The sequence below is a fragment of the Microtus ochrogaster genome, chromosome 5, assembly GCF_000317375.1.
Source record: "Microtus ochrogaster isolate Prairie Vole_2 chromosome 5, MicOch1.0, whole genome shotgun sequence".
Lineage (NCBI taxonomy): Eukaryota > Metazoa > Chordata > Mammalia > Rodentia > Cricetidae > Microtus > Microtus ochrogaster.
Window position 1 is genome coordinate 29793958 of NC_022012.1, and position 24956 is coordinate 29818913.

Below are 24956 nucleotides of genomic sequence, written 5' to 3' on the forward strand. Positions count from 1 at the left end.
ATGGGAAGGAGTTGGAAGGAGTAGAAGGAAGGGAAACTGTAATCAAGATATATTGTATGAGAAAAGAATCCACTTTTAATAAAACGGAAAAGTTGCTATCTCTAAGCTTTAGGCACACTGTTCTATATTCTCCAATATGATGCCAACTTGCAAGCATTCTGTTTTATGCCTTACTCCCACCACACTTTTGGGAACCAGCTTCATACTGCTTCCTAAGAGAGAATCGTCATTTAACAGTGTTCCTTCCCTTGACGTATACATTTTATCCCCACAGATAACTTCCTTGGAATTTATTTTATTGTGTTGTAAACAGGATCTGACTCTCTAGCCTAGTCTTGCCCGGAACTCTATGTGTAGCCCAAACTGTCCTGGAACTCAAGATGTAGCCCATGCTGCTCTTGAACTTGTGGCAATCCATTCCTGTCTCAGTCTCTGCAGTGCTGAGATTACAGGTTTGAGATGTCATACCTAACTTCGTTGGGGAGTCTGAGGTGTCCACATGTGAGTAACTCAATCTCAAATGTCTGAATCTCAGTTTCAGAGGGTTCCTCTTCTAGCTTGCTAAAGTCTAGTGACAATTTTCCCACTGTGTTCTCAGAGGCTCCTGGGTTTAGATGGTTACTACAGTTTTCATATATTAAATCAGTATTTCATTTTGTTTTTTTATGTTCTTCAATGCCTGGGTAATAACTATTTATTTCAAAGTTTTTGTCAGAATGATTGATGCTACCTCATTTTCCTGCCTGATCCGAAAGAGGTCACCAGTGGCATACTTCTTGGGTTCTCTGAAGAGGGAACGAGAGAGGAGGTGTGGAGTATCATGCCCATGGCTTCCACACAGGGATTTCTTATCTTATTATTATTCATCAATGTTCTGATCTCCTACTAGACTAACCCTCATGAGTACAGAGACCATGGTTGTCATATCCCAGAGCCTAGCAGTACCTGGAATGTGGTATGATTTGAATAAATGTTTGTTAAACGGATTAAGGGAGAGTTTGGAATGGAGTCCTCTCTAAAACGGTGTTATGAATCATCCTCAATCCCACATCACATTTGTTTACCCCATTTCCCACAGTATGCTAGGATTACACAGCACGGAAAGCCTGAGTATGTGACAGATGGAATTGATTGGGAGCATCATGTAGCCATGGACATCTGTCATCCAGATCCAGAGAGCTTCCTAGCCCTCACAGCTCTCAGTGTCTACAGCAGTGGCCTTCATGCTTGCTGGTCCCACTCCTTAGAGGCACCCAGCAGCTCTTCCCTGCCTGTGATCTTTCTCCAGAATCCCACGGACTCCTCCCACAATCCCATGTCTCCAGTTTATCTCCTTAAAGACAGACAGCACAGGAGCCTTCTCTCTTTGGATTTCTACCACACGTTTCTTTCACACCCTAGCCTTTCCCTCAGCCTGGCAGAAGCATCAACGAACAAAATTCAGCAAAAGTTCAATCACTTGGTTTTCCACCAAGCATATTCTTTCTCAGAAACTCAGTGGTACACGCTTTAACAGAAGTGGGATGAGAGGCAAGGAGGAAAACAAGAGAAAGAATTAATAAAATATCCACCCACAAAGGGGAAGGTTATAGGACCTAACAAGGAAGCTACGATGGCTGTTCTGGTAAACCGACATGAACAGACATGGTGGTAAACAAACCTGTCCACCCTCTTTCTAAATAACTGTGTTTGTCTCCAGAGATCAGTGCTGCTGCTCACTTTTTGGGGAGTGGTAGCTGCTGAGATTCCTACCTTGTCATAGTAGAACCACAAATAGGACATCTGTATCACTACTTCCAAGGTTCAGGGAACATGGCAGAGAGACATTGGGAAGGAGGGAAGAGCTCAAGGTTGGGATGCGGTGCTGTGAAATGCTGTTTCTGGGGATGGCATTGCTTACCTGGGAAGGGGCTCATGAGGCCTCATTCCTCTGGGGGATTCATAGCTTAGTGGCTATTGGGAAAAGGAGAGATGTTTTCTTCATGCCTGTAAAGAATCTTTCTTTGTGGTAGCTTGAATGTTTTTGGCCCCCATAATCTTGAGGAAAGAGACACTATTAGGAGGTGTGACTTCGTTGGAGTAGATGTGGCCTTGTGGGAGGAAATGTGTCACTCTGGGGGTGGGCTTTGAGGACTCTTTTTCTTAAGCTTCCCTTCGTGTGACAGTCAATCAACTTCCTGTTGTGTCTGAGTCAAGATGTAGCATTCTCAGCTCCAGCATCACATCTGCCTGCATGCATCTCCTCCTTCATGATCACAATAGACAGAACCTCTGAAAATGTAAGTGGCCACCCTCAATTAAATGTTTTCTTTATAAGAATTGTGGTGGTCATGGTGTCTCTTCACAGCAATAGAAACCCTAAGTAAACAGTAATTAAACCTACCTAACTGCACACACTCAAGAAGTGAAAGTCGAAGGGGCAGGGTAGTTGAGGAGGTGATGGGTGGAGTGGAGGACAAGGGAGAGTAACGGGGTGAGTTTGATTGGAATACATTCTATACATGTATGTAAATGTCACATCAAAGCCAATTTATTGTGCATAACAATTTTACATGGTAATACAAAATTTAAAAAACATTATGCCATAAAATAGAAGAAAGGAAAAGAAGGAGCATCATCTGCATTTTAATTATTTCTTTTGTCCTGAGTACTTGGTCATCCAATGGGTTTACTAACAACTCAAACACATGCTGATCTCTATAATAAGGTTGTAGTTATTCACTTTTTATTGATTTCGGAATGGGAAGGCTCTTCAGAGAAAGGGTGCATTTTCTCTTACATGTAGGTGGCAGAGGCATGTGCTTGCAGTCCTTCTAAATGTAGTGCTAGCCACAGGGAGTCCTTGTGGAGAAGCCATCCCGTCATCCAGATGTTGAAGCACGTCTAAAATGCTTCATTGCACATGTCATAGCCCCGGCAGCACCTGAAGTTTACCAGATAGGAGCCCCACCTTATGTTTTTCACATTGGCACAGTTCTTTAAGCAGCCCATGAAGTTTAACCAGATGGTACCATCCCCTGCAGAAGAGGGAAGAACAGATCAGCAAGCCCAGCAAATGCTTCTATAAACCAACCTCTCTCCAACCCACACTGGCATCTAGGCATCACCATGTGGTGTCATGATCCATTATCCAGACAGGAGGGATTGGAAGGCACTGGAAGTTGGTGGCTACCCAGAAGAAAAGAAATAGCTGTGCAGTTTTAAGACTTCATTGGCGGTAGGAAGGTCATGAGAGAAGGGGTTAACTAACTGAGAGGTTTCTACAGAGAATCTCAAGGCTTGAGTATCACTGAGGGTACAAAACTAGAGAAATCTTATATAACCTTATTCAGAAAGAGATGCAACCAGGGCATATTGCTGACACTGGCCACTTTGTTTCCATAGCTTGGAATCCCATTCTTGAAAAAGCCTGGGTAGGTACACAGAGGGCTGCTTTCATTACCAAATGGCTGCTCTCCTGAGGGTGAGTATTACATCCTTTCTTTCCTGCATTCTGCCCCCCTGATCTCTTCAGGCTTCTTCCTGTAGCCTTGAGTTTTACGTTAACTTCAGCAGCCATTTCCACTTCTCCTTTATTATAGTGAATCACAGGAGTGATATTACGAGCTACCTTAGAAGTGAGGCTGTCTGTAGTAACCGGAAGTTCCCGTGTTCATCCCCGCGGCCCACACATCCTGCTTCCTCTTCCCCATCTTTTCCTCCTTACCACACCACTTACTTTTGTACATCTTTCCCACCATACAGGCCTCTTCTGCTGTTGCGGTACATATTCCTCTTCCTCTGGAACACTTTTCCCCAGGGAACTGGAGGTGGCACATCCTACACTGCACAATTTCCACAACTTGAAGAGAGACACGAGCGATGACACTACCATGAAAGAGCCCCTCCATTTCAAGTTTGAAGCATACTTAGCGCTGGAAGACTTTGTCACCATGTCATGGGCCCCAAACCCCCTCCAAGCATGGTTATGTGTCTCTTTTAGAATGGGAGAAACCAAAAGCGTGGCAGGAGTTCACGTGAAGTCTCAGAAGATCCAGCGTGGAAGATGGTAGGGACAGAGAGGGGAAGCAGAAGGAAAAAAGAAGCATAGTGCCAAGACAGTCAGGCTAGGGTTCCTTTATACTCACCGTTGTTATTTTCATGAATGAGTACTTTATCTGCTGCTCATGCGAGACAAGAGAGTGAGTCGGCACTTCTGTCTGAGATTTACACCGTTTGCTTTTCCTCTCTCCCTAGGGCTCATTCTGTCTTCTGGCTTGCTGAGTGTGGGAATTATGTCTATTTGTGGTTTACTTTGAGCCCTCAGTGCCCACCCCACTCCACTCCTACTGGATTCTTCCTTCTTACTCATCTTCACATCCGTTTTTTTACTCACATTTGTCTATCTCATGTGGAAATGACGCAGAGAAAACTGTTGGAAAAAAACCAAAAAGATGAAAATCAAACTCTCTGAAGAGAGCATACCTTTCCAACCCCCATTTCACAACTTCCAGGAATCTCTCAAACTGTTAGTAAATCATCAACTTTCTCCTGTGGGCGACAGGGCTTTGGTTATGGTCCCAGTGATCTAATACAGGGTGAGTGGAAGGCACAGAACACAGGGGCTGCTCTTTCTGCTGGCTTGCCAAGGCTGACCTGCATCATGGGACTTCTCACCCATTGCTGGATCTTGGACTGTGCTCACCAACTGGTGACTCTCAGGACTCACCCTTCAAATAGCAGAGTAAGATGAGATATCCCGTTAAGTGAGGCTTGCCCATTTTGGAGGCAGAAAAGTTCAAGTTAGGGCAGGAAGCGTCACTATTTATACACTGGTGAGGTTGGGCTGCTTCAGTAGGAGTTAGGGGTGGGACACTCGGGAAGTCATTGAAAGGTATGCCCTGGTCCTAAAAAAATCGACCACTCTAATTTCTTTTCTTTGTAACTTTGGGGAAAAGAGACTGACTAGGAAAGTCCTAGACTTGATTTATTCCGACTCTCAGGATTTCTGATACACACCAAGTGCCTGCTTTCCTGAGAGCACGTCTATCTTTATCCTATTAAAGTGCGATCATTTACAGTTCATGTGTTAAACACTTCTGTGCACATACTTGTACTACCATGCCTGGCCAGTATAATTCCTTATCTGGTCTCCTACGGAGACATTTTCTTTGGTGTGCCTCAGTTCTTCGCTTCTGTCTTCATTGCAGCCCATCTGATCCCTTAAGAGCTTCTAACACTTTTACAGCCATTCTGTAAACAGACACACACACACACACACACACACACACACACACACAAAAGAGAGAGAGAGGGAGGGGGAGGGGGAGAGGAAGGGAGGGAGGTAGGGAGAGAGGTAACATACACATACACATGAGGGGGGAGGGAGATAACACACACACACAAAGAGAGAGAGAGAGAGAGAGAGAGAGAGGAGGAAAAGGGAGAGTTATAATTCATGATCTGATAGTTAATATTGGTGATTAAGATTTTAATAAAAGAAAATGTTATTGACCAAGCTGAGTGAACTAAAGCCATGAAATCAGATGTAGTTTCAGAATTTATAACAATAAGTTTAGCTAATAAAGTCTTAAACTGTGGAAAGAAACAAATGTGTCCATCTTTTCTTGGCATAGCTCATACATATTTAAAAGAAGGATCCAAGGGGGTTCAGTGAGTAAGGTGCTTGCTACCAAGCCTGACGACCTGAGTTACAGCCTCAGAATCCACATGAGGGACATATAGAACTGGCTCCTGCAAGCTGTCCCCAACACAAATGTACAGGAGTACACAATGCTCTCCACTTCCCAACACAATAAATGAATAAATGTAAAAAGGAAGTAAATAAGTAAAATAATAGAATTGCCAAATTGAAATCTTTTATTAAATTTGTCCTTTGGCAAATATGCATATGTATGTATGTATGCATCATCATACATATATATGAAGTGCCTTTTTTCTTTCTTTCTTTCTTTCTTTCTTTCTTTCTTTCTTTCTTTCTTTCTTTCTTTTTCTTGAGATAGGGATTGTCTGTATAACAGCTCTGGCTGTCCTGGAATTTGCTTTGTTGATCAGTCTAGCTTTGAACTCACAGAGATCTGCCTGCCTCTGCCTTCCAAGTGCTGGGATTAAATGCACGCACCACCACCTACTTATAGTGTATTCTTATTACTGTCACCCTTACCCCTCTTTTCCTCCCAGGACCCCATTACTCCTGCCTTTCTACAAATCCTTTCCCACATTCCTGTCTTTTGGCTTTGTTTGTGACCCTCTTCATTCATCCAGGGCCATTTGTGTTTTCGCTAGTCTGGAACTATCCACTGGAACATGGTGGTCACCACTGGGCTCAGAACTTGAAGACAATTCTTGTCCTTTCCTCAGACCCCATTAGAAGAAGTCCACAGCCCAGCTTGGAAGGACAGGACTGCAGAGACCACTCTCTAATCTGTGATTGGTTGGTGACAGAGGCTTATCACAGGTATCTACATCTACCATGAGCTTATGATTCTATTGATTATACTATGTGTTTAGGGGTGAGAACTGGATCGTCATATTCTTAACATTCATATTTTTTAGTTTTCTTGCAAAGTATCAAGCTTCTATATGGCTTTTCAATGCACACATCATTTTGATTAACTCGCCGTTTTGATTTGCTCTCTTCCTCATTTCTCTACTCTCATACCTGGTTAACATTCTCCGCTTGCCAGCATTACCCGCTCCCTGTCTTCACATCACCTATACTCTGCTGTGCCATCTCCCTTGTGGCCTCTTTCACTCTCATGATCCTTTACTAGTTTTCCAGACTCTTTAACAAATATTTATTTTATTTTCAATTATGCATATGTGTGTATGTGAGTACAGGTGCCTGAGGAGGTTACCAGAGGGCTTAGAATTCCCTGGAGCTTAGGTTATGTAGGTGGTTATGAGCTGCTTGACATGGGTTCTAGGAGACAAATTCAGGTCCTTTCCGAAAGCAGGATGTGTTCTCAACTGCAGGCTCATTTCCTGCCTTCTACAGGTTTTCTGAGTAAAACTCAGAAGTCTAAAGACTAGAAGCTAGGATCTGCACATAAAAGAAAGCTTGCAGGTCTGTCTTTCAGGCTTGTGTTGTTTGCTCAGGATAAAATTTCCAGTTCCATCTATTTACCTACAAGTTTCATAATTTTGTTTTCCCTTACAGTTGAGTAAAATTTTATTGGTCTCTTACCACATTTTTCATTAACCAATTCTTCCATTGATGAATGATTGTTTTTATTCTCTTGTTTGTTTGTTATTAAATAGATCTAGGGTTGGTGAGATGGCTCAATGGGTAAAGGGACTTCCCCTATGAGCCTTGTGGCATGGGTTCAATCTCTGGGACTCCTATAAAGGTGGAAATGGAAGGAAGGGAGAGAATTGATCACACAAAGTTGTTCTCTGACTTCTATGTGTTGTAGCATGTGCACACACATACGCTCGCTCACATACAAACACATCATGCATACAAACACATCATGCATATACACAGATGTACAATAAAAAATAAATTTTATTCTTCATAAGGTATACAAAAATCCATAGTTTCACTGGTGGTGGAAATGTCTTCGCATAGTGACCTTGCTGGATAGGTCAGTGAGGCTGGCAGTGAACGGTGGATTTGGAGGAATGAGATCTCAGTGTGAACAGATTGCCTGAGTGATTGCGGAACAAAGAGAAAGAGCCTCAGCTGTTGTTCCGTTGAAATGCCTCAGTTTTCTGGAATGTGCCCAGTGCCCACGGGCACTGATGACCCAGTGTGGGAAAGAACAACTTCTTCATCAGCGTTTGAAGTAGTGGTCAGATAAGAACAGCCTATTTCACAGCCTCAGGGAAGCAAAGAACATACTTTTGTCTGACAGGGAAAAGAAAAAAAACCAAAAAACAAAACCAATAAAACCCAACAAAACCAAGTTTCTACCTTCATGGATGATACGGGGAGCAGAAAATATCTAGATAATATGTACTAATCCAAGAAAGAACACACATGTGTCTTTGGAGAGTGTTCATATTTACTTTCTTCTGTCATGAAATCAGCCAGGTCTCAGACTGTCAGGCACCCCCAAATTGCCTGTCATCTCCACACTTCCACAGAGTACCTTCTCTTGTGCTGAGGACTGGCGAGGATATGAAGGACAGCGAGGTGTCTGAGGAGGTAGGTCTGGATTCCAAATATAAAAAAGTCCAATGATTTATTTACTGTTCCTGTGATAGCATAAGAATTAAATGAAGTTATCTGAGCTTTTCAATAGAATGTATCAGTACAATAAACCTGTGTGCCTCCTGAGAACAATTTCTAAGGGTGGCCCTAGCTAAGGAGAAATTAAGTGCTCCTTACTTTCAATAGAAAGGGGGTGCCACACCAGACAGCTCTGCACGGCCTGCCAGCAGTTAGCTTGTGAATTTCGATTTGCCTCCTTTTCATAATTTCAGTGTCTTTATTCACATTCTTTACTAGAATTGTTCTAGATTCTTTTCATTTTTAACTTTAGGTTTTTGATCAAAGAAGAAATATTTCAGACAAATAACCTTATGTTTACCTTAAGGAGTGGGAAAAACAAAAACAACTGAAATCCAGGCCAACAAAAATGAAGATAAGATTAGAGATCTGAACTGAAATAAACAAAACATTAAATAGGAAAGCAGTAGTGGGTGGAAGTAATGGCTTATTGATTAAATGCACACACTGTTCTTACCAAACCTAGGCTGAGTGGCTCACATTGTTCTGTAACTACAGCCTCAGGGGATCCAGTGTGTTCTTCTGGTCTCCAAAGGCACATTTTTAAACACCCCCCATATATGTGCACATAATTAAAAACAAATGAACAAACTTGAGAAGTCAATGAAAGCAAACATTGGTTCTTTGAATAAAGCAATGTTGATAAACCTTTAGCACAGCTCATGAAGCTAAAGAAAGAGGGAGAGAAATGTGTGACTGCTGACAACTGAGAAGGAAAAATGGCATATTATTTCTGACTCTGCAGAAGCAGAAAGGGCTATAAAGGAACATGATCGACAGCCATGCACAATCAAATTAGACACCTAGGTGAAATAAATATGCTCCTTGAAAGATGAAATTGCCAAATTTACTCAGGAATAAGTATAAATTTGAAAAATCTTCAACAAGTAAATATATCCAACTAGCAATCAAAAGAGTTCTACAGAGGAAAGTTCAGGCTTAGGCAGTTCCATTGGAGTATTCCATTGGATGCTTCATTAAAAATAAGCATCAATGCTTCAAAAACTCAAAAACACAGACAAGTGGTAAAATCTTTCCAATTTATTATACAGGGACAGTGTTGTCCCATCCTTAAACTACAAAAAATTATAGGAAAAGAAAACTAAATTTTAATAACATTAGTGAATATAGCTGTAAATACCATCAAAATTTCTACAAACCTGATGATAGTCAAATTTATTAAAAGTATTATATATCTTGATAAAAAGGTGTTTTAGCACCAGGTTAATTCAGGATATAAAATTCATCAATGCAATCTGCTTTATTAACAGAATAATTACATAAATAGAATACATGAATAGGCTAAACACAGCAGCAACAACAAAAATAGACGAATGTCCTGTAAAATGTCATGAAATTTGTGGCCCAGGACTCCTGAACACAAGCTCTTCCGCAACTCATTAGCATTCTTAGAGTTTTTCTTCCTTAATGAACTGTTTCAAATTCTGGAAGAAGGAGGAGGAGGAGGAGGAGGAGGAGGAGGAGGAAGAAGAAGAAGAAGAACAACAACAACAACAACAACAAGAAGAAGAAGAAGAACAAGAAGAAGAACAAGAAGAAGAAGAACCCATAATTGGATAGCATGAAGAGAAAAAGAGCCTTTGAAGTGCTCTGCCCTATATAGGATGTCTACATCACACTCCTCCATGTTAAGTATTATGGGACTTCCTTGATCCCATGCAGAAGAGAAGGTGGAAGGAATTTGGAGCCAGAAGGTGGTAGGTAGCTCCAAAGACACAACAGAGCTGGTGCATACATGAACTCACAGAAATGGTGACAGGCATGTGTAATACCTGCCCAAGCTCAAGCCAGCATGGAAGACAGGGAGTGGGTATGAAGACCCACCCCTATCCAAGAAGCTGTTTGTCATTGGCAGCTACTGGGGGAAGGAGACTCTGTCTTCTCCAATAAAATCACACTGGGTATATTACTTGTACTCTTAGGCAGGTCCCATGGTTAGGAATAGTCAGCCAGTCCAAATGGGACTCCATACGTTTGTCTTTACACAAGAGAAAGAATGTGAAGTTGGGTATGTAGGGAGGTCATGGAAGATCAAAGAGCAGTTTGAGGAGGGACAAGAGTATAATCAAAATATATTGTAAGAAATTCTCAAAGAAATAAAAAAATTGAAAAAGTGTAAATGTCAAGGATGTCACCAAGATGGCAGATCAGACTTTACTAGTGCTTGTCCTTCACACAAGCTTCCATGGGTGGCCACACAAAGGTGTTTTCCAAGGAGGGAAAGATTCAAGGTCTGGCATTCCAGCAGTGGGGTGTTTCACAGAAATAAATAAGGACAGGTACTTTGTAAAGGGTGTGGAGTTTAACTTCTCATTACCAAACTAGCCTCTCCTCCCTCACACAGAGGAAACATAGCAGAGATGGAGGGAGGGGGGGAGAAAGGAGAGCAGAGAGAGTAGGGGGAGAATGGGAAAGGGTGAGTATGAATCTCTTTCTGGGGACAGGAAGTGGACTAAGAATGTGCCCCAACAAAATCCTGCATTAAGCTGACCATTATGACTCAAATTCTAGGTCTAAGTATTTCATCTCCAGTACAAGGACAAAACCCTTAGCACTGGAGTCAGAGCAGTGCCTATGGACCCCAGGTCAAGGCTGGCCTCGGACTTCAGTACTGACTTAGCACCAGGGAGGTCCTTTGGCATCAGGCCAGCCACTGTGACCTTTCTCCAGATTAATCCCTATGTCCCATGCAACCATTGATCGGTCACTGGGAATGCTTAACTGGAAAGGTATACTATTTTATTTGGAGAAAAATTTCTTTTTGTGTTTGCCTTCTTTAACTCCATGCAGTATAATGTTTACATCCTAGAGGAAGGGAAAAAAGGAAAACCATAAACTTATTATAAAATAATTCTACAAAAGAATGGTTGCAGGAACTTCTTCTGTACCAGCTCTAAACTGGGAAGAACACTGGAATTCTCAAATGGTGAATGGGTAAATGGACAGTGGTATAATGGCAGATTATTCAACAACAAAAGAAAATGAATGATTAATAAGTCTAGCAAAAGTATCATACAGAATGAAAAGTTTTCTCCAAAATGATTATGCATTGTATGATTCTACCTGTAGAATAGTCTCAGAACGGTATAATTATGAGTGGCAAAGACCCCAGAACTGGAGTTAGGTAGAAAGATTGACTCTAAAACCACAGTTTCTTGACGATGATGGACAGCATGTGTCTTGATTTTAGGGGATTTTACACAAATTCCATAATGATACATCCTAAATGAGTACATGTCCAACTGACAAAACACAAATAAGTTTACATTTAACACTATTGTATTTCTGTTTCCTGGCCTAGAAGTTGCATCATAGTGGTTGAAGATGGCACTGTTGGGAAAGCTATACAGAAATTATTTTTCAATGTTTTGCAATTCTTTTTTTTTCTCTCTCCCCGAACGGGCTTTCTTTGTGCAGCTTTGGTTGTTCTGGAACTAATTCCGTAGACCAGGCTGGCCTTGAACTCAGAGATCCTCCTACCTCTGCCTTCCCTTCTGAGTGCTGGGATTAAAGGGATGCGCAGCACTGCCTGGCTACTTTTGCAATTCTTAAGAAATTTAAAAACCAACTTTAAAAAAATTGATGTATTTATATGATTGATTTCCTGGCCAACAATCATGACCCATTTCTCCATTTATCTTGTTGATGCTTATTATTCCTGTTTCTTATTCCCAGAGAGCTTGTCCAGTGTACATGAGATTTCTTCATAGATCCTCAGGACATTGTTTCAGGAATGGCCTGGGATGCAGCACACGCTGTTAGGACCAGAACATCCACTCCTTGGGGGTTTGAACTGAGGACACTTTGATGATAAGATTCAGATGGGCGGCAAGTGAGAGGCAAAATGCTTAACCAGGCAGGAATAGGGACCAGGTACACTCAAACAAGCAAGCACTGGACATCTTGGCAGCGTTCCAAGATGTATGGAGGTCAAAAAAGAAGCTGTGAGAACATTAGGGATGTACAGTCAAACCTAAAAGAAGCAAAACATGTCTGGCCCTCCAAAGACTAAAACATGCATCCGAGAGATGAAAGCGTAAGGCTATGGGAGATTACAGCCTTTACTCCTAGTAAAGAGAAAACTACCCGAGCAAGTGTTATGCCCAGATGCACTACCTAAAAGTAAAACTCTGTAGGCTCCGTGCTGGGGTCAAACTCAAGGTCTGTGTATGCTGGTTGAGTTCCCCATCACCATGCTATGCTCCCAGCCATAGACAGTGAGTTTTTTGTAATATACCTCTCTCTCCATCCCATAGAAGGATCTAGAATGCAGCTCAAAGTCACCCTTCTGGTTTGGCTTATATCTGTTACACTCGGATTGACTGCCACCAAATACTCAGGTGTCTATAGTAATAAAATTAACGTAATAGTCAAGATATTAATATTGTAAGCCTAACAGAAATATCTGTTTTATTTGTTTTGCTGTGAATTTAGTTTTGATTACCTTATTTTCCATCTCTTTGTTATTTTGTTTCCCGTCCCACCTCTTGTCACTCAGTGCCACCACTCTGCCTTTATAATGAGTGGTTTGATTTAGATGTGGTTTGGATCTCTGAGAGTGAGCAGGAGAAATAGTTTCTGAGGGAAGAAGCCTGCCAATGGATTATCTAATACCAATGGTCAGCTCTGAAAACATATATACAAGAAACATTACACAGAACAAGCAGGTTTTACTTATATATTTAGGAGTATGTGTGTGTTCCACTTACTTTCAGCATTCTGTAGATGTAGGTAATGTTTTGTGTAGGACTGAGGCCTTGTGGGCTCTCCCCATCCATGTTGGCCTATCTGTTGCTGTTGTTCTTGTTCAGCTCCTACTGAGGCAGTCACATTGGTAAAAATTTATGGGTGGAGCTTCAGACACTCCCAAGAGACACAAGGTCACAGAAGTCTCTCCAATGTCTGGCTTTCACAGTTGAGGACAACTCTTCCACAATGCTTCCCGAGTCTCACATGCAGGAATTATGTTGTAGACGGATGCAGCAGTTGGAGCTGGCAATTCTTCACTTTGATTAGCTGTGGTTTTCTGTAACAGCCTCTGTTGTAAAGGGAAGTTTCCTTGATAAGAGGAGAGGATGGTACTTATCTGTGGGCATAAGGACAAATATTAAGAATGTGATTAGGGGTCATACTGGTTTAGTAAAGTGGTGGGTATGGGTTCTCTTCTTTGATTCATGACTTCAGTAGTTCTGGGAAGTTGGCTCTGCTTCCAGGACCAGTCATGATTTCCTCCCTTGAAGCCTCTATGCAGCTGTTTGGTACCATGACAGCTAGTCCTCATGGAGGAGGCTGTAGGTCAGTTCCAGTTCAAGGTCCTCAAGCCCTGTGTCTGAAGTGCATGGGGTCTTCAGCAATAGGGACTCACCTTCTACCTTGAGGGACAACCAAGGACAATAGCAATAGCTTGTAGTTTTGGGGAAATTTCTTGGACAATCTTGACCAACAATTCTAAGGAGGCTTTCTGATGTTTATGGTTACATGGACTTTGGCTTTTGAAGGAAGCATTTATAGTGATGGGGCGAGCAGGCCTGCTTCCTACCGCCTGGCTCCCAGCTAGCTTTACCCACAATAATTACACTATTCATTTAAACACTGCCTGGCCCATTAGTTTCAGCCTCTTATTGGCTAATTCTCACATCTTGCTTTAACCCATATTTAGTAATCTGTGTGGCACCATGAGGTGGTGGCTTACCGGGAAGATTCTAACCTGTGTCCATCTCGGAGAGGAGAGCTATGGCATCTGACTCATGGCGACTGATTCACTTCCCTTCTTCCTAGCATTCTGTTTTGTCTACTCCACCCACCTAATTTTCTGCCCGATCAAAAGGCCAAGGCAGTCTCTTTATTAACCAATGAAAATAACACATAGACAGAAGGCCCACCTACATCAAGCATTGTCAGCCCAGATGAGAAAATTTTATTTAAACTATGTATGCATATTTATACATGCACTTATATGTAATACAGTGTTTTTAGGTAGATAATAATATGATTCCTTATGATTTTTTCAGACACTCTTACTGTTATTTACCTCTGTCCCTTCTTTTTGCAATTTCTCCCTCTCTCTTTTTAATTAGACCCCTCTGTTTCTAATTCCCCAATCAGATCACTTGTGCCTGGTTTTCCCCTTTCTATTACTCTTCAAGCCCCACCCTGCTCCCAGCAATGGTCCCTTTTATTTTTCTGGTTTCTGTGATTCCTTCAGGATTTGTACTCACATCTGAGCATTTGGAAGTAGGAGAAAGCACATGTAGCATTTGTCTTCTGTGTGAGGGTTGTCTAGCTTGGTATAATCTTTTGGAGTTCCATCTATTTACCTGCATATTTTATGTTTTCATTTTTTTCTTTACAGCTGACTAGCATTCCATATTGCATATTTAACACATTTTCATTACCTATTCATCAGCTGATAGGGGTTTAATTTTTTTCCATTTATCTATTGTGGAAAGAGAGACAATGAAAATGGCTGAGCACGTCTCTGTGGAGTAGGATGTTGAGTGCTTTGGGCATATGCCAAGGTGTGGAGTAGCTGGGACACATGATGATTTATTTTCAGCTTTTAGAGGATTCTCCACACTGATTTCCAGAGTGGCTGCTCTCTATGAAACCCCACCAACAATGAATAAGGGTGGCTCTTTCTCCAAATCTATGCCAGCTCTTGTTGGTTCTTTTGTTGATCTTTGCCACTCTTATAGGTAAGATGAAATACCAAAATTATTTTAATAGATAGGAATGATGAAAATTTTCTGAGCTATTTCTTAGTTTTTTCTTCTTCTTTTGAGAACTCTGTTCAGGTTTCTGGCCCAGTTTTGGAATAGATTTGTTTCTTTTATTATTTTTTTATGTATGTTCTTGTGTGTGTATATATGTGGTGTGTGTGTGTGCTCTTCATATATTCTGGATATTTGTTAGATGATTTTTTTCCTTAGTTGTATGGAAACTTTAATGTCATGAATTCCTTTGTCTATTGTTGGCCTTAATTCTTGGGCAAACTGTGCTCTGTTCAGGAAGCCCTTTCCTACACCTGTATCATGTAGGATGCTGCCTATCTTTTCTTCTAGCAGGTTTGGTGTTTCAGGTTTCAGCTTTCACAGTGAGTCTTTGATCCATTTGTAGTTTGATTTTTCTCTAGGTGATAGATACAAGTCTAATTCCATTCTTCTGCATGTGGACTTCCAGTTTTCCTGGCACCATTTGTTGAAAATGTTTTCTTCATCTAGCTGTTGGGATATTTCTTAAATATTAAATAGCAGGATTTATATGTACTCATATTTTCATTTTCGATTTTGTTCTATTCGTCTACATATCTGTTTTTGTACCTGTACCATATTGTTTCTATTACCATGGCTCTGTAACATAGGGCATGAGATCTGGAATGGTAATTGCTCTACCATTCTTCTTTAGTTCAAGATTGTTTTGGCCATCCAGGGTCTTTTTGGTTCCATATGAAGTTTAGAATATTTTTTTTCTATTTCTGTGAAGAACAAAATGGGGATTTTGATTGAGTTTGTACAGAATCTGTAAATAACTTCTGGTAAGTGTTCATTTTTACATTATTATTTCCATAAGTCTATGAGTATGGGGTGTGTTTTCATTGTCTTTCTGTCTCTTTCTTCAGAGGTTTGAAATATTCATCGTAGAGATCCTTCACTTCCTTGGTTGGGTTTATTCCTAAATATTTTAATTTTTTTGAGGCTATTCTGAATGGGAGTGTTCCCATGACCACCTCTTTCCCTGAATGTTTATTGTTTATATATATAAACACTACTGATTAGTGAAAGTCCTGCCACATTGTTGAATTTGTTTATCATTTCTGGAAGTTTTCTGGTAGAATATTTGGAATTTCTATAGTATAATTTGTACTTTAGGAATAGGGATAGTTTGATTTCTTTCCCTATTTGTAGACTCTCAGTTTTCTTCTCTTGCCTTATTGCTCCACCTAGTGTTTTAAGCAAAATATTGAGAAAGAGTGGGGCTAGTGTACATCCTTGTCTTGTTTCTAGCTTCATTGTGACTGCTTCAAGCTTTTCCCCATTTAGGATAATGTTGGCCATGTGTAGCTTTTATTATATTGAGATATGTTCCTCTAGCCTTACATTCTCTAGAACTTTTATCATGAAGATGTGCTGAATTTTGTCAAGACTTTTATGCTTTTATTGAGATAGTTATGTGATTTTTTTTTAAGTTCACTTAATTGGTCTACCACAGTTATCCAGGGATAAATTTTAGGGATAACACCAACTTGGTCATAGTGGATAAACACAAAACATCTAGGAAATCTGGGACACTATGAAAAGACCAAACTTGAGAATAATAGGGAAAGAAGAAGGAGAAGAATACCAGGTGAAGGACACAGAAAATATATTCAACAAAATCATAGAAGGAAACTATCCCAACCTAAAGAAGGACATGCCTATGAAGATACAAGAAGCTTACAGGATACCAAATAGACAAAAATAGTCCCCTCACCACATAGTAATCAAAACACTAAACATGCAGACTAAAGGAAGAACATTAAGAGCTACAAAGGAAAAAGGACAAGTAGCATATAAAGGCAGACCTAGCAGAATAACACCCGACTTCTCAATGGAGCAACGAAAGCCAGAAGGTCCTGGACAGATGTTTCACAGACACTAAGAGACCATAGATTGTTGCGGGAGGTCCTCCTGCTCCTCCAGCCTATAGCCGCTGAGATACCAGCCCATTGGGGCGTGGTCTGTCTCTCTTTAAAAAAGTGGTGACTTCCCTCTCCGCTCTTTCTCTCACTTCCTGCTCCGTGGGCGACTAGACTCCCTTCCTGGTTGCGCAGAGGGCTGTGATCTGTAAGTTTTTTCCCCTTTAAATAAATACCACCCTATTAATCATAATTCCAAACTGGTGTGGCATTGCTTGTGACTTACGTCTCCAATAGATGACAGCCTACACTACTATACCCAGAAAAAAACTTTCAATCACCATAGACAGAATAAACAAGATATTCCATGACAAAACCAGATTTAAACGATACTTATTCACAAATCCAGCCTTAAAGAAAGTACTAGAAGGTAAACTCCAACCCAAGAAAGTTTGCTGCACCCACAAAAACCCAGGCAATGGATAATTCCATACCAGAAAATTCAAAAGAAGGAACACACACACACACACACACACACACACACACACACACACACACTAGCACCACCAACCGCAAAACCAAAAAATAAGAGAAATTAGCAACCACTGGTCCTTAATATTCCTTAATATCCATGGACTCAATTTGCCTATAAAAACAGAGGTTAACAAAATGGATACAGAAACAGGATCTGTCCTTCTGCTGTGTACAAAAGCACACCTCAGCTTCAAAATCAGACATTACCTCAGAGTAAAGTGTTGGGAAAAGATTTTCCAATCAAATGGACCTAAGAAACAAGATATCCTAATATCTAACAAAATAGGCTTCAAACAAAAATTAGTTAAAATAGATAAAGAAGGACATTTTGTATTCAACATGGAAAAATCCATCTAGATGAAGTCTCAATTCTGAATACCTATGTCCCAAATTACAAGGGCACCCACATTTGTAAAAGAAACATTACTAAAGCTTAAATCACACATCAAACTCCACACACTATTAATAGAAGACTTTAGCACCCCACTTTCACTAATGGACAGGTCTGCAGACAGAAAATTAACAGAGAAACAAGAGAACTAACAGACGGTATGACTCAAATAGACTTAACAGAAATCTATAGAACAGTTCACCCAAACACAAAAGAATATTCATTCTTCTCAACACCTCATGGAACTGTCTCTAAAACTGATCACGTACTTAGTCACAAGGCAAATCTTAATAGACACAAAAAGTTGAAGTAACCCCATGTATCTTATTGGATCACCATGGCTTCAAGTTAGAATACAACAGCAACACTAACTGCAGAAAGCCTACAAACTCTTAGAAACTGAACAACGCTCAACTGAATCACCAGTTGGTCAAGGAAGAAATAAAAAAAGAAATGAAAGACTTCATAGAATTCAATGAAAATGAATGCACAGCATACCCGAATTTAAGGGACACTATGAAAGCAGTGCTAAGAGAAAAGTTCATAGCGCTAAACACTCACATAAAGAATTTGGAGAAATCTACACTAGCGACTTAACAGCACACCTGAAAGCTATAGAAAAAAAAGGAAGCAAATTTACCGGGGAGGACTAAATGCTAGGAAATAATCAAACTGAAGGCTGAAATAAAAAATAGAAACAAAACAATACAAAGAATCAATGGAATAAAGAGTTGGTTGTTTGAGAAAAATCAACAAGATAGACAAACCCTATTCCAACCTAACTAAAAGACAGAGAGAGAATATCTAAATTAACAAAATCCTAAGTGGAAAAAGGGGACATAACATCAGACACTGAGGAAATCCAGAGAGTCATTACATCATACTTAAAAAACCTAAACTCCTCTCCCCCTCCCTCTCCAGTCTGAAGAGCAGTCAGGGTTCCCTGCCCTGTGGAAAGTCCAAGGTCCTCCCCGCTCCATCCAGGTCTAGGAAGGTGAGCATCCAAACTGGCTAGGCTCCCACAAAGCCAGAACATGAAGTAAGATCAAAACCCAGTGCCATTGTCCTTGGCTTCTCATCAGCCCTCATTGTCCGCCATGTTCAGAGAGTCAGGTTTTATCCCATGCTTTTTCAGTCATAGTCCAGCTGGCCTTGGTGAGGTCCCAATAGATCAGCCCCACTGTCTTAGTGGGTGGGTGCACCCCTCTTGGTCCTGACTTCCTTGCTCATGTTCTCCCTCCTTCTGCTCCTCATTGGGACCTTGGGAGCTCATTCCAGTGTTCCAATGTGGGTCTCTGTCTCTATCTTCATCCATTGCCAGATGAAGGTTCTATGGTGATATGCAAGATATTCATCAGTATGGTTATAGGATAGGGCCATTTCAGGTTCACTATCCTCAGTGAGAGGAGGGGGAGGGAAATGGGAGGCTAGGAGGAGGCGGAAATTTTTTTCAATAAAAAAAAGAGCCAAAGAAAAATGTTCCTGTGACAGCTTAATTTCCATAACCCCATAAAAAACCCAACCCTTTTACAATAAAGAGCTTTTACATTAGAAAAAAAAAACCCTAAACTCCACAAAATCAGAAATTCTAAAAGAAATTAAAAGAGCCTTTGGAGTCCAGCCCCAAGACTCACTTCAGTGTTCAAATTGGGAACTATAATATCAAAAAGGACATTTTTGACTCTGGCTCTCTGAGGGTGAATGAACAAGCTCTCACACATGCTTATCTAAATCTGTCTCTTTACTGTTCTTCTGCCTCTATTCTAATTCTCCTATCCTCTTTCTAATTTCTCCTAGCTTCTTTTTCTAGCCTTTTCTCCTCTGGCTGAAAAAAACTCTCTATCTCCCAGGAGCCTTGAAGAAATAAAGAAGTCACAAGATTTACCTCTCATTGGTCAAAAGCATATTACTAAGGGTAGGCAATAGGGAGCTAAGCCATTTCCATGGTAACACAAGGTACCAAGGTTGCAGGAATAAGACCATGAACAGGCAAGAGGGAGCACAGGGCTCAGTGATAAACTTTGAGCTATAAGTCTATTGTTAGCAGACTGGCAAGAGAAAAATTGGCATGCTTTTCTTAAGGTGCTTTGTGTAGTAACCTGGTTAGACATCTGTTACCCTGACCTTGTGCATAACTATATAGTTTTAAATTTAGGATCCATTTACAAAATACCTTTAGTCTAGTTTGAACTTACTCGAGGTAAAAATGAGCTAATTCTGTGCAGTAGTCTTAGCAAAAGGAATAAAGCAGGCTTTTAAGTGTCTACAGTCCTCATGGGACAAATGAATCTAGTTATGAAGCATGTCCTAATATATATTCTATATATCAAAGTTTTACAGACAAATGAAAAGTCATCTCCCCGACAAGCCACAGATATATGTTTCCATAGGATTGAGATGTAAGCATGAGATTACATGTACACATTACATGAAAATGCATGGTAATGGGGAGCTATCATAGCTGTTACTGCACAAGTGAAATTACAGATGAAAGCAATAGTTTTCAGAGTCAGTGGTCCACAACCTTGCTGTTAGGGTCCCTCATCAGAGAATATTTCCTCTGGTGGGTCGACATCTGAATTATCAATTGCTGCAAGCTATAATTACATCATGGCCCACAATAGCACATAATAAATGCTCCTGACAGAAATGGACAATTTTCTGGAAAGGTACCACATAACAAAAATAAATTAAGAGCAGATAAACAACTTAAATAGACCTGTAGCCCACAAAGAAATAGAAGCAGTCATTAAAAGCCATCCAAGACCATATGGTTTCAGCACAGAATTCTACCAGAATTTCAAAGAAGAGCTAATACCAATACTCCTCAAATTGTTTCACACAAGAGAAACAGCAGGAACATTATCAAACTCTTTTTTATGATGCTACAGTTGCCCTGATAGCCAAACCACATAAAGATGCAACAAAGAAAGAAAATTACAGACCAATCTCACTCATGAACATTGACGTAAAAATACTCAACAAAAATTGGCAAACTGAATCCAAGAACACATCAGAAAGATTATCCACCATGATCAAGTAGGCTTCATCCCAGGGATGCAAGGGTGTTTCAACATATGAAAATCCAACAATGTAATTCACCATAAAAACAAACTGAAAGAGAAAACCACATGATCATCTCATTAGCTGATGTAAACCTTCAACTAAATCCAACCCCTTTATGATAAAGGTCTTGGAGAAATTAGGGATATAAGCAATATACCTAAACATAATAAATACAATTTATAGCAGTTTGAAAGCCAACATGAAACTAAATGGAGAGAAACTCAAAGTGATTCCACTAAAATCAAGAACAAGACATGGCTATTCACTCTCTCCATATCTATTCGATATAGTATTCTAAGTTCTAGCTAAGCAATAAGACAACAAAAGGAGATCAGGGGATACAAATTGGAAAGGAAGAAGTCAATTTTTTGCTATTTGCAAATAATATGATAGTATACATAAGTGACCCCCCAAAATTCTATGAGGGAACTCCTACAGCTGATAAACACCTTCAGTAATGAGATACAAAAATAACTTAGAAAATCAGTATCCCTCCTATATACAAATGATAATGGGGCCAAGAAAGAAATCAGAGAAACATCAGCCTCTTCAATAGTCAAAAATAAAATAAAATATCTGCGGTAATTCTAATCAAACAAGTGAAAGACCTGTGTGACAAGAACTTCATGTTTTTGAAGAGAGAAATTGAAAAAGATATCAGAAAATGGAAAGAACTCCCATGCTCATGTAAAGGTAGGATCAACATAGGAAAAATGGCAATCTTGCCAAAAGCAATCTACAGATTCAATGTCATCCCCACCAAAAGCCCAACACAATTATTCACAGACCTAAAAAGAACAATACTCAACTTCATTCGGAAAAACATTGTACAATGGAAAAAATGTCTTCAACAAATGGTGCTGGCATCACTGGATGTCAACATGTTGAAGAATGTCTATCAAAACTCAAATCCAAGTGGATCAAAGACCTCAATGTAAATCCAGCTACCCTGAGCCTGAGAGAAGAGAAAGTGAGAAGTAGGCGTGAATGCATTGGCACAGGAGACCACTTCCTAAATAGAACAGCAAAGGCACTGAGAGCAAAAATTAATAAATGTGTTCTCTTGAAACTGAGAAGCTTCTGTAAGGCAAAGGACATGGTCAATAAGACAAAATGGCAGCCTACAGAGTGGGAAAAACATCTTCACCAACCCCACATCTAACAGAGGGTTGATCTCCAAAATATATAAAGAACTCAAGAAGCTAGACATCAAAGTACCAAATGATCCAATTAATATACGGGGCACAGATCTAAAAAGAGAATTATCAATAGAAGAATCTCAAATGGCCAAAAGAAAATGTTCAACATTCTTAGCCCTCAGGGAAATGCAAATCCAAAAAAGTCTGAGATTCCATCTTACACCTATCAGAATGACTAAGATCAAAAACACTGGTGACAGCTTATGCTGGAGAGGATGTAAAATAAGAGGAGCACTGCTCTACTTCAAACTTGGGGATGAAAACTTGTACAACCATGTTGGAAAACAATATGGTGGTTTCTCAGAAAACTGGGTCAGTCAGCCGCCAGCTCTCCCCCATTATCACCAGCAAGGTGAGCTCTCCAGTGCTGCCCTGGCTGGCTCACTCTGCAGCAGGCAGCAAGGAGTGGAGACAGTTCCCCTACTCTCAGGCCCTCAAGGTTGGCTCACCCACACCACCAGGACCAGCTCTACTGTTTTGCACAGGTGAGGTGTAGGGCCCACTCTCCTGAGTGCTGCAGTTGGTGAGGGATGGGGCCAATTTTCCCACTCTTATGCCCCCAAGGCCAGCTCTCCCACCTGTCACAGGCCTTGGGGACATTTTTCCTTCACCCATGCCACGACATGGCAGATGGGAGATGGGATTATCTCTCCAGCTCCCACACCCTCAGGGTCAGCTCACCTGTGTCCTCCAACAACAGGGTTAGCTCTACCATGCTACCTAGGTGACGCATAGGTCCCGCTATCCTGAGTGCTGCAGGCAGTGGGGGGCAGGAGAAGTCCTCCCACTTTCGTGACCTCAAGGCCAGCTCTCCCACTTGCTATAGGTGAAGGGGGGCAGAGGATGAGGCAAGGCACCTCTTCCTTGCCCACGCCATACTATGTAGTTGAGGGACAGGGCCAGATCTCCCATGCATATTTGTGGGGTTGGTTTATCTGCATCTCTGTCAACAGAGTCTGCTCTATTGTGCTGCCCAGGTAAGGTACAAGGCCCATTCTTCTAAGTGCTACAGCTGCTGAGCGGCAGGATCAGCTCCTCCACTGTCATGACCCTAGACCAGCTTTCCTGCCTACAAGTAGGTGACAAGGGGCGAGGGGGCATTCTTTCCTCACCTATGCCACAGCATAACAGATAGTTATATATGACATAGAACAGATAGTGGCGCTGGCTCTCGCACTCTCATAATTCAGGGCTGGTTCACCGTCATCCCCATAAACAAGGTCAGTTCTACTATGCTGCCCATGAAAGGTATAGGGCCCACTCTCCTGCGTGCTGCAGTTGGTGAGGGGCAGGACTCACTCTGTGCAGCTCTAGCCTCACTGTCTTAGGTAGCCACAGACATCAACACAGACTGAGACTATAGCAGGATCATGGACCCAGACAAGGCTGTTGGCAGCAGCCCAGGCTGAGATGACAGAATGGCCCTGGGTTGCAGTGCAGGATGCTCAGAGTTGGATGGCCCTGCAGCAGCATGACCCTTGAACACTAACATGGCCCTAGGTGAAAGCCTAGACCCTTGATGTCTACATGGCCCTAGATAGCAACCTGAGCCATGGATGTCAACACAGACCTTGACTGGGGTTGGACCGTGGACTAAGTTATGGCCCTCAGCCATAGTTCATGCTTACATGTCACCATAGCCCTGGGTGGCAGCATAGGTCACCTAGATCTGTATGGTCCTGGCAGCAGCTTGAACTTCAAATACCAACATGGCCCCAGGTGTCAGCCCAGAATACAGGTCTCTGTAGACCCTTCCTGGCAACGGAAGCCACAGACATCACTACAGAGAGCCTGGCTGCAGCAGTACCATGAACCCAGTCATGGCCCTTGGCACCAGTTGGGGCTCTGACATCCCTATGGACCGAGATGGCAGCACAGGATTCCTAGATTGGCATGACCTCTATGGGAGCACATACTTTGGACACTGACGTGGTCACAGATGGTAGCCCAGCCTCTGGGCACTCATAGGACCTTCAGTGGTTATAGGAGTTATAGACATCAACATAGACTACCACGGCTATGTTAGGGCCATGGACCCAGACATGGCCCTTGGCATCAGCCCAGGCCCAGATATCACCGTGGTCCTGGGTGGCAAGCAGACCACCCTTGTCACCCAGTTGCTCCCTTGACTCTTCAGATCAGCCTCTCTCTACCATATGCACTCACCATAATGGTACCTGTGGCACTGGGCAGGCTCATGGTTGATTTCTTACTGCCCAGGAAGAGTGTCCTGGGGCTGAGCTGTGGCTATCCTCCTTGCTCTCAGGCCTCATGGTGCTGGATGGCTCAGGGTTGGTTCTGTTCACCCCCTGGTATTTCATCTTCTTCTGGAGTCATTCTCTTTGCAAGGCTTTCCTTTGAGTTTTCTAGTTGGGTTTTTAAACTTCAGTTTCGTTTCAGCTGGAATAACCTTCAACTTTCCTTTCTCTTAATCGTCTGTACTTTTCTGGTCCTGGATGACTTTGTCATTTCCTTCAGCCTTGTGTTTGTCTTTTCTGGGGCATTGCTCAGGCGTTTATTGTCCCTTTCCTTAATTTCTTTGAGCTTTTTTATTTGTGCCCTTTTTTTAGACTACTTGAATTCTTTGATGAATTCCGTGATTTTTCTTTTACATTCTGTGTACTATCTAGGTAATTCTCACTGACAAGCATTTCCATAGGATCTTTAGGTTTCAGAGGAGAGATAATGGCTTGGTCCTTCATAATTTCTTTTGCATTTTTTTTGGAATGAGATTTGGGTAAGGGGACTTCTTTTGTTAGTGCGGCGGGCTTCTCGGCCGGCGAGGAAGAAACACCACCACACAAGGATTCTTCTCAGATCATGCTTTACTGGAGTGCACTTCGTTGAGAGAGAACATGAAGCGAAGGGGGGTAGAAGCGAGAGGGAGAGAGCGAGAGG

General features: G+C 41.5%; 1 protein-coding gene across 1 annotated transcript; it reads right to left on the reverse strand.

Annotated features, from left to right (window-relative positions):
• Nucleotides 1-2883: 2883 nt before the first annotated feature.
• Pate1 (prostate and testis expressed 1) lies at nt 2884-4760 on the reverse strand. The gene is made up of 4 exons (XM_005347458.2): nt 4709-4760; nt 4128-4160; nt 3719-3841; nt 2884-3017 (listed from the first exon to the last, which is right to left on the reverse strand). Exons 1-4 carry the CDS (start codon nt 4758-4760, stop codon nt 2884-2886), a joined length of 342 nt encoding a protein of 113 aa, XP_005347515.1.
• Nucleotides 4761-24956: the final 20196 nt, after the last annotated feature.